Source organism: Parasteatoda tepidariorum, chromosome 6, assembly GCF_043381705.1.
Source record: "Parasteatoda tepidariorum isolate YZ-2023 chromosome 6, CAS_Ptep_4.0, whole genome shotgun sequence".
Lineage (NCBI taxonomy): Eukaryota > Metazoa > Arthropoda > Arachnida > Araneae > Theridiidae > Parasteatoda > Parasteatoda tepidariorum.
In genome coordinates, this window is record NC_092209.1 from 32,478,590 (window position 1) to 32,489,685 (window position 11,096).

Genomic DNA, 11,096 nt, shown 5'->3' on the forward strand with positions numbered 1-11,096 from the left:
ATCTCGAGAGAAATAAATAAATTTTGTTGCAGTGAATGAATATTCATTATTTAAAGCGAAATTATAGCGAAGAAGCACTTAAAATTGCAATAACTTTCGAATAAATTGGAATTTCATTATTTGAAATTTCAATTCAATCGATGCATATCTATGGGTTACAGAGCCATCTGCATGGTATCCTTTAATTACAAGTTTAATGATTAATAATTCTCTAAACTAACTCTTTTATTACATAAATTTAATCTAATCTAATTATAAAAATCTCTAATTATATAAATCTAATCTAATCTAATTATATAAATCTAATCTAATCTAATCTAATTATGTAAATCTAATCTAATCTAATTAAATAAATTTCTAATTATATAAATCTAATCTAATCTAATTATATAAATCTAATCTAATCTAATTATATAAATCTCTAGTTATTTAAAGTTTACGAACCCTTGTTTAATCTATACTCTCATCAATGTATTTTTCGATGTATTTTCTCATTTGTAAACGTTATGAATTATAAATTTAGCACTGATTATACAAATTTACCACTATTTTAACGCAATAGGAAAACTTTATAACTTCACAGTAGTGTTTCACCTTAATATTTTTATTTTAATGTATAAATTTTCATTTTTGAATAAAAAGAAATTGAAAATTTCTTCATAATACGGAAAATAAATAAATATATCAGAATAACTTAGTTTTAATTTGCTCTTAAACTTTGCTTCTTTTTTTGAAAAAACTCCTGCTATAACTTTTGTTGAAAAATAATAGCTTCCCACCTAATTGTAATGTATTGTGTGTATTTTTGTTTATTTTGACCAGTGGTTACTAATAGTAGTTACTAATCCGTACTAATAGTAATTACTATCCGTAGTTACTAATAGTTACTATTAAGGGTTAAAATATGCATAAATACTTAACAATATAAATTTTTAATGCAGTTTTTGCAGAATAAACGGAACAAAGCATTAAAAAACTTAGTTATTCAATTTATTTCTACACCTTTTGAACTAGGCGTACTGTTGAGCCTCTTTCTGCCAATTAGTAGGTGTTTTCTATTATTAATTTGTGAAAAGATTCCTTTGTTCCCTATTCGAATTCGGTAGAGCACATCACGAAAGCAGGAAATCGTCTGTCAAAAAAATGAAATTAAATAAAATAGAAAAGGCTTAGTAAGAAGTGTTCGACCTAAATTCTGGCACTGATTGACATATGACATTAAAAGTAAAATAAATCTAAAAACAAATAAAAAAAAAACTATGTAGCGTTATTTGATTTTTCACTGTTAAATGGAGATAATTATTACGAATGATTAATATTTTAATTTATTGGTTCATTATATATATTCTCATTGCCGAATGATGAAAAATATTATGGTTCGTTTGAAATGCACTCATGCAAACGAGAATTGAAATCGTTTTCGCAGTTCAAGAAGTCTAATTGCGTTTCAAGTCTAATTTGCGTTTCTTTTTATCCTTCATCTCATAGTTCGAGGCTTCAGCTAACATTCCGTCTGCTCGAAAATTATGCTCAGCGCAATTACAAAATTATCAGAATCATTAGTATGTTATAATTACGAATAGAAACCGCAATCTTTTTTAGCATATTTAAGCAGTGTAACAAAATAAAAACGGAAAATCAACAGAAAAAAATTTATCTGATTTTAAAACTAATAATTTTTTATTTTTGAAATTAATAAGCATGGCTGTGTAATTAATTTGAACCTAACCCAATTGAATGACCCAATTTACAGAAGTATCTAAGATTAATTGATTAAAAACTTAGTTAAAGAACTACTGTGTGAAGATTTTATGTGAAAGTCTAGTCAATTTGAGTTAAATTAGTTTTAGAATTTTGAACAATTTCTCGTTTTATTAGTATACGGACAAAATCTCGCGTGGACAAAATATAGTGACTAAATTTAGGTGCTAATTAAATGCCTAAAATAATAAAAAATATAAAACGAATGATACGAAATAAAATTTCGTAATGAACTTATACACACTTGCAAATATTAAGAAAGAAAAAGAATTTTCAGCTGCTTCTTGCCAATTGTACTTAAATAATTCTTTCATGTCAAAACACAGAATAGTTATTCCGTATCTTCATCCACTGAAAAAATCTCAATCTTTTCAAAAATGTCACTTTGAGCCTTCTTGCAATCATCATCAAATATAGTAGTAAATAAGTGAAACTCATAAAATTTGAGTCGATTTTGATGAAAACTACACAAGTCGTAATAGTCAAAATGTTGAAATCGTGCAAAACTGTACTATCAATTTGGGCTGTGTTATGTTATCATAAAATTGAATACAAAAAGTTATTAAATTTTTCGGTGCAGTTTTGTTCTTATTAAACTAACAGAAAAATCAGTTAAATGTTGAACCTTAAATACGGTGCAAATCGAACCATGTTTCTGCTTGAGTGGAATTATATTATCGTATAATAGAATTTAAAAAAAAGAAAAAGAATATAATTCAACTTTACTACGATATGAGTGAAGGGTCAATTCGTAAAGGACAATTCATCACCCAAAATTCGTCGTAGTGACAAATCGTCGAGGGCAAAATTCGTCGCAGCGATTATTCGTTATGGGTACAAACGTTGATGTCAATACATATTTTGTTATTCAAAAATTTTATTTTTGGAGAATAATTTTTATGTTTATTATCAATACATTTCACATTTTCAAACTCTCAATCATTCAATTTTCAGTTATAAAACTTTAACTCGGTATGAATGTTAAGCGGCAAAAAACCCAATCAATCAACATATTTTGCGATTTCAAACTGTCATCTGTGGTTTAACCCCTTAGCTCTCAGCATAATAATTTCTTGAAAAAGGTATAAATTAAATATAATATAATTTTATATTTAGTATCTATTTTGGCTTAGCAAAATATTTGTTTCTGTCATAATATATTTGCAACGAGAAATATCATAACATGTAATATTTCAAGACAAGAAACTATGTTTTGGTTCAGTCAATTTGAGCGATATTATAGTTCACCACACTTCAAAATTTCAATAGTTTAAAGTTACATGTAAATTGGCCAATTATTTTAGGAACGAACCAAAAAAATAAAAATATCAACATCGATAAATAAAAACCATTAGTCATTTAAATTCAAACCATCGTTTCTTTTTTATAATTAAATTTATACAACCGATAATGCAATGAATAATTGAGAAAGTCACAAAATGGAATTCTTACTTTTTTATTACAGAAACAGACTTGCTCATTAAAAAAAATTTCAAAAAAAACAAACAAAATGCACGGATTATAAGCAAGGCAAATTTTGGCATTGAACAAGTGAATATAATTAGAATATATTTGCTTCCAGGCAAGAAAGAAACCCACGTCAATGGAAATTTTTTGTTCCTTTTCACTTTTTTTCTGTTCTTTTTATCGTTGAAAGAAATGTAAATAAACAAACAGAAGGTAAACGACACCGTGCATAACATGTAATCCAGTATTAAATTTCTCGAAGTAATGCAATAATGCTCTAGCTGATGTTACTATTTCCAAGGTTATGCAAATCGAATATCACCTTCAGTTTTATTCTTAATTTCACGAAAGTATTTTTTTTCCTTCCGTCTACCTTTTCTTACAGGAAAAATATTTCATATAGTGGTTATTTTATAGTTGTTAATAATATGTAATAAATTTATAATAGAAACGGAATGAAGGTCATTACGTTTTTTTAAGATAGGTCAAATGACTGAGATGTTAAAATAATTATAAGGTAGACTGTATTACGTCGTTTGATATACATGTTCTTATAATGCATTCAAGGAACTGTTATTTATACACTTATAGTCAGAGCCTGTTTTATCAAGATAACGTTCGAAATTGGCTTCAACCTTTATACGGTACCCATTTGAATTAAGTTATTCTGTAAACTACTCTTTCTTATACCTAATGTTGCTGATGTTATGCTTCAACCTGAACAGCAACGTGGTTCAATTCAACACTGTTTTAAGGTTGCAGCAAACTAGTATATTATGATTCAAAGGTACTAATATTATTATGGTTCAATTATGACTGAACTTATCGGATTTTAATAACTCGTTTAAAAGATTCATAAGAAAGTATTTGAATATTTCCTTTTATTTATTTGAATTTGTTTTAAAATATTTATAATCAAAAACTACATTCAATTAACCTAAAGTAGTTTCTTCATTGTACTTTGCTGATTTGGTAACGAAATTGATGAGTTTTGCAAGTTAGTTGCATAGAGTAATAAATATATATTTATAACTCTATGGTTAGTTGCCAAATCAGTAAACTACGATAAAACAAAGGCCAGGATAGGCTGGTCGGTTGGGCCCTGGGCCCATGTCCGAAAGTTCGTGGGTTCGAACCCCGCCGGCAGAAGACTGATTCACTTTAAATCTGTCGAGTCGCAAATGTCCTCCATGTTCCCATATCAAATCAATACCTCTGTGGGTACTGGATTGGAGATCGATCGTTCTCTGATTCATGTCAAAATTACGATCTGTGGATGAATGAATGGATGTATGAATGAGTCCACCTTATAAACACCATATAAGGTGTGACGTATGATGTGGCGAAGTCGAATTCTTGACCATAAATGACGCCACTGAAGAACAAGAATCGCACACTCTGCCTTTAATTTGCTCGGTTTCACCAAGCAGGCTTGCCCGTGTGGCAAGTGGCATTAGAACCAACGAACGATAAAACCACGAAGTCTAGCCTATTTGAATGCATTTATTTGACAATAATTATTAGAAAACATAAAATTAAGACAATTTAGATAAATTAAAAATAAAATAAAAGGCGGCAGTTTAAATGTATAACAACAGCCCCCAGAGGGCGAACAGCAAAAGACAATTAGTGTTCAGTTAAAAAATGTTTCTGAAATTTGAAATTAAAGAATTTTGTTAAGTTAGAAATTGTTTTTTCTTTAAACTATTACTAAATTTTCTTTCCCGTTTTTACTTTTTATTAAAATTAATTTTTCTTTCTTTTTTTTCTTCTACAGAATATTCCCAGTGACTGCAGTTATGTTGGCAATGCACAGTTGGAGAATTTCTACTGCAATGATGGCTTTTAAAGGTCGCGAGAGCTTGCAAAATACAAACTTTCCAGTTACCGACTATGAAGACACTAAAGTTAAAAGTTTATGAAAAAAATATAATCTAGGCTTAAATAAGTAGTGGGCCTAAATGATCATAACGGATGATTTTTATTTTCGCTTCCATTATATATTTAAGTGGTTCTCTATTTATAAGAGTTTTGTATATATGTAACTATATATAACGTGTCATCTGATATACTGTTAAAAATTGATTATTGTTGATATTTACAGACTTTCGGCAGTATTATCCAGAAACCCAGTGTCCCTGGACAACATTTGCCATACTTTTATTACTTAAAAATAGTATTTTATGATTTTTTTTTCTATTTGCATAATGTTACGTAGGGATTATCTATGTAAAATTATAAATGAATGTACCCTCGTTGGGCAGAGTGCTTAATAACAATGAAAAATTGTAAGAAAGGCATGGAATTTGATTCAATAAGTTACCGTTTGGACAGTTTTATGACAAGCTAATATCTGATTAGTTATAGTTTTAAGGTAATCATATTATGGAATAATGAAAAATAGTCAAACTATAATATTCAAGTTAAATCAATTTATTATTTTTTAAAAACTCTTTAATGCTTTAATAAGTTTATTTTTTACTAAGTTACATACTTCTGATAAAGAAAATTGCGTTTTTTGACAAAGCTTGGATACCAGAAGGATACAATAGAGAAGTCTAAGCTGATGTAATTTTATTTACTTGTCCACTTTCAATCCTTTATTAGAAACATAACAACTAATGGGAAAAGCTACTGGGATGGAAATACATATCGCTTGGAATAGTGCAAACGGCCAGTTGCCATTCACAACTACAGAATTACTACAGTTGATTGATTTATTCTACTCAGGGATGTAGTTCAGCCTCTTGCTTGGACATTTCGATGGAAAAGTTTAAAATATAATTGCCAAAAAGATATCTAGCAAAACAACTAAAAGTTCATAGTTTATCGTATTTTTCAAATTTAATTTCCTTTTTAAATGAAAATAGCCAAAGAGAATTTTAGTTTCAAATATAAAGAATTATAAGAGACGTAAAATTTCCCTAAAATTAGAATACTTAAAATTTATAATGTACTTTCGTGAAAAATGCCTCTTTATGTGGTGTAAGATTTTAGTAATTTATTTATTTATTACTTTTTTTGTCAAAGAATTTCCCTTTCCATTTAAGTGCAAATTATATTCTTTTCTAAGGATTTAATTTTCAAAGGACTTTTGGAAATTACATTCGTTTCAAGATGAAGATAATAAAATTTTATAACAGGAAAAGAAAACATGATTTTTGCAACAAAATTAAACGTATTTTAGATGCTATTATGTTTTTTTTTTTTTTAAATTTAAAGTCGAAATATTTATTTTGGATTGTTTTAAAAATATTTTTGATTAAAAATCAAGGAGTGGGGTTTTAGTTATCCAGAGCTATTTCAGGTTAAAAAATTTTCTTGAATATTTAATCTTTTAACTTAATTTTTTTTAACTTAATACTTCACCATCCATTGATATCATAGATTGATTAAAGATTACACCATCCATGATTAAAGCAAGGTTTTCCTATGTTTTTAATCAGGATCTAAAATCTTTAACAGATCGATTTCATGATCCTATTGAATTATAATACTTTCGAAAAAAGAGATTGTTTAAGAAACATTCATGAAAACAAAAATTTACAATTTCACAATAAGGACTGTCGAATAAAGTAAAAGGTGGCATTTACCAGCTGTTCCGTAAAGAGCTCCCGAACGATTCCTTGTCAAAAAGGAATACGCACCAAAGGTAAAGAAAGCCCATAAGCGAGGAAAAATCGGAAATAATAAGGAAGAAAACAGAGAGGTGTTGGTAGGCGATTATGTGAAACATTTCAAAATTGCATCAGGCATTGATTTTTTTTCTCCATCGCTTCGTCAAGGAAAAACTAAAATTCTCTTACATGACTTTTTAGGGTTCAATAGCAATACCAACCTTCAATAGCAGTATGTAGCTCAATGGGAATTACACTCTCAATACCTTAGAAAGTATCGAAATACTTAATTTGAATCGTAAACGTATCAAATAATACCTATGACGAAATGATAATTCAATGGTTGCTTATGGTATGAGTTAATGATGTAGTTTCACAAGATTGTAACTCAATGATTACTAATCTTACCAACGCATCAGAATATTTAATTTGTGCCTTAAAAGTATCAAATAATGTCATGATAATTCAATGGTTGTTTATTGTTTATGGTATCCGTAGTTTCATCAGCACGTAGCTCAATGCGAACTTCTCTATCCTAAGTCGTTCTCTATTACGGAAAGTCAGTTTGTACTGTGAAAGTATCTGATTATAGTAATGGTGACATGATAATTTAATGCTTAATTACGATTTATTACAAGCTAATATAATCACATAGCTGAGGATTGATTCTGATTAATTGAATGATAATTTTATACATTTTATGAGAAGTTTTATTCAAGTTGTAAATTTAAAAGTGGCATTTGTCATTATAGAACAAAAGGAGTGAATCACCAATCGGTGATTGAAGATTTTGATCGTGAAATAATAGGGAGATCTTGTTTGTTCAATGTTGTTATGTTTGCCTGTTTAGCAGGCTGTTTAGGCAGAGGGGAGATTAAGTTTTAAAATTTTTGACAACATTGAAAATAAACTTTTTGTGTAAAATTGTACAGAAAGAGGGTATTATTTTAATTTGTGTACATATGTATTGTCTTGTTTGCTGTAGAGTCTTTTTATGTCTTATAATAATAAAATAAATGTTAATTAAAGTTTCAGTGATTATTTTATACTGTTTGTGGCAAAAATATAATAATCCACTTTAGAGAATATTAAACACAATATTAATTAAATAATGTAAATTAAAGCGAAGTTTTAATTTTACAGAAGTTAGATATATTTCTATATTTTCCATATACTAATTTTATTTCCATAAAAAGTTACAATATTATAGGTATTTTAAAATTTTAAACCTAATTATTTTATACCATCACATGGTTTGCAGATTACATTGTAATTTTATTAAAGTTTGTTGAAAAAAGTTTTAACTTAGGAAAGGAGGAAATGTGTCTAAACAAATTAGGATCTGCATCTTCTGGTTGAGAAAAAATACAATCGTGAAACAATTATTTTTTTCCCAACATGTTGGTTTTCATAAAGAGGTATATTTTTAAATTAATAAGTGCCGACGATATTTTAAGTTACCAAATCAGACACAAAAACATACTTTTTCTGCATAAACATACCTTTTTAACATACATAACATAAACATACATTTCCGACCCCCAAAATATAGAGGATAGCTGCAGTTTGTGAAATATGGTCCCAATAGTTTGGTCAGGAGAGCGTTCCAAAGATTGGTATAGTTTAAAAAAGTCAGATATTTAAAATTCGATTTCTTTGGAATTATTCGACCGATTTCGCTCAAATTTTGTATTTTGCCATGCAAAGTTATATTCTTCAAAATGATACAAAAAACTGAACATCTTAAATTTCAAAATTTTTTCAACCATTATTAAAAAATTAATAAATATTTACTAAATATTAAAAAATAATAAATATTATTAAAAAAATAATAAAAGTTACTTTTTGCATGTCATTATCTTTGGATAGACGAATTTTATAATTAAGTTCAAACATTTTTCAATTTGCATAAAAAGTTCTGCAGATATAGCGAAATACGCATTAAGGGGTCAAAACTTTGGACCGCTCTCCTGACCAAACTATTGGGATTGGGACCATTTCCTAGATTGCGACCCCCCCCCCCCANTGCGCCCCCCCCCCCCCATATTTTTGGGATCCCAAAAATATCTAGAACGATCATTAGTTATTTAGGGTAGCCCGTTTTCTATATTGCTCACTGGATGTACATATTGCTAAATTAAAACATGTGATACGAATCTCTTTTTTTTTTCAAAAGAGGAAATGCTTCCTTTATTTTTAATAATTAATCTGATTTTCTTAATTTTATTTTAAACTGAAGTTGTAGAAATATGCATGAAAAATCGCAAAATTAATTTTGCAGGTATTCAGAGTTTATTAAGGACGGTACTTACTAAATGATAAAAAAAAAGATTGCAAGTTAAGATGTTTTGAGAGGATGACTTCAAATATGATAATTAATTTGTGGAGACTATATTTGAAGTTACAAAATCAGAGAATTAAAGACTAAATCAGAGAAAAACAGTTGTTCTCTGTATAAATATACTTTCTTTGTGACTGATTTGTAATTTTGACAGGGTGGGGGTTAACTATTATGTGAAAAATATGTTTCTAATTGTTTAGTTAAGAGAACGGTCAAAAGTTTGGGATGCTTAATAATAATTTTATTTTTTGTATATTTCGCTGCATCTAAAGTTTTTAAACGTTGCGTATCGAACATTCTTTTTTTTTTTTTTTTTNTTTTTTTTTTTTTTTTTTTTTTTTTTTTTTTTTTTTTTTTTTTTTTTTGCGCACATATATAAAGTTCATTCATTAAAAGATCATTCCACCTAATAAATATTTATTTATTTATTACTTTATCTAATAATGGACAAAAGTTTTTTGATTGTAAATTGTAGAAAATGTTTTACACCATAAAAACTAATAATTAATTCATTTTGTTGTCATATTGCAACTCTAATGACAAACTACAAAATTTGAGCGAAGTTGATCCAATAGTTTTTTCGAGTAGTAGGATTTCAAAAACGCTGTATTTATAAACTTAAATCTCTTTAAGAACTGGATGATATCTGTATTTTTTTGCGAGTGTACATTTATTATTCTATACTTTATTGTTGAAAATATATATTTATTTCTAGGTCAATAAAATATAGTTAATTGTTCCCGGGTTATTTTATATAATAAAAAAATGATGCTAATTGTAAATTAATAATAATGAACAAAAAAGGAAAAACTGTTTTATCGATATCCTTTTTTTTTAAAATAATAAATTTTTTCAAAAAGGAGTTATTTTTTCGATTTGGTAGGAAAGTTACGAAAATATTAACGATCACGATAATCTTGTCTGTAAAGTCAGAGTTTATTATCGAGCATGTTAGTAATAAATTATGATTATAATTTTTTAAAGCATTCTACGCTATATCTATTATTAATTTTATATAAAGTCTAATACATTATTTTACAAACGTAAGAAAGTTCTGCATTGAAAATAATAAATGTTTGAAAATAAACTGATTATTAGTTAACAGATGGCGCTTAAAAACTTTTGAAAAATACTGAAATAAACATTTTAAATCACTCCTATACGAAATTTAATTCTTTTGGAATATACTTATGATAAGAAAATTTAAATATTGAAAAATATTAGTTAGTGAAATATACTGCAGAAAGAGTTTAATAATTATTTAGTTTTACCACATAGAAAGTTTTTTTTATGAATAATTGTAACATAATTATTTTACACATTCTTTGATGATTTTCCATTAAAAGAATATAGATGGCGCCATATATCTGTTCTACATTGATAACATTTCGAAGTAAAGGAATACAAATAAAACATTTTCCTTTGTTGGCGTGCATGATTATTAATATATTAATATAGAGTCGAATTTAACCACTGACATGGCAAGAAAAAGTGTTGCATCTCTTTTTATGATATTAATTGGAATAGCTTATTAATTGCAAATGATTATGAAAACTTTTTGTATGTATGATTGAGAGAATTTGTATTTAATATTTACCATATAAATTGTATTTATAATCTGGAAATCGGAAATTTGTGAATTTTATTATTTGGAAAAAGTTATTTCGAATTTATGTTTAATTTTTCTTAAAATATGTATATTATATTAAATCAATTTTTTTTATAATATTGAGACAACTTATTAATTGTAAATAATTATGAGAATTTTAAAACAAATTAAAAAGTTATGTAAGAAGCATGAATAAAGTCAGATAAATTAGTGAAAATTATAAAGCATTTTAGATACACGTTTTTAAAATAGCTCAAATTAATTGGTAAATTTACTAAAATGATAGGAAGTAAAAAAAAAA

At 27.2% G+C, this 11,096-nt stretch overlaps 1 protein-coding gene across 1 annotated transcript in view; it reads left to right on the plus strand.

Moving 5' to 3' along the window:
• The window catches only part of LOC107437685 (short-chain dehydrogenase/reductase family 16C member 6), a 66,150-nt gene extending 58,277 nt beyond the window's left edge, over window positions 1-7,873 (plus strand). The window contains exon 4 of the mRNA XM_016049768.4: window positions 5,006-7,873. Within this exon, the coding sequence (XP_015905254.1) occupies window positions 5,006-5,150 (145 nt within the window). The 3' untranslated portion in view covers window positions 5,151-7,873. The remainder of the gene's footprint in view (window positions 1-5,005) is intronic.
• The last annotated feature ends 3,223 nt before the right edge of the window (window positions 7,874-11,096 follow it).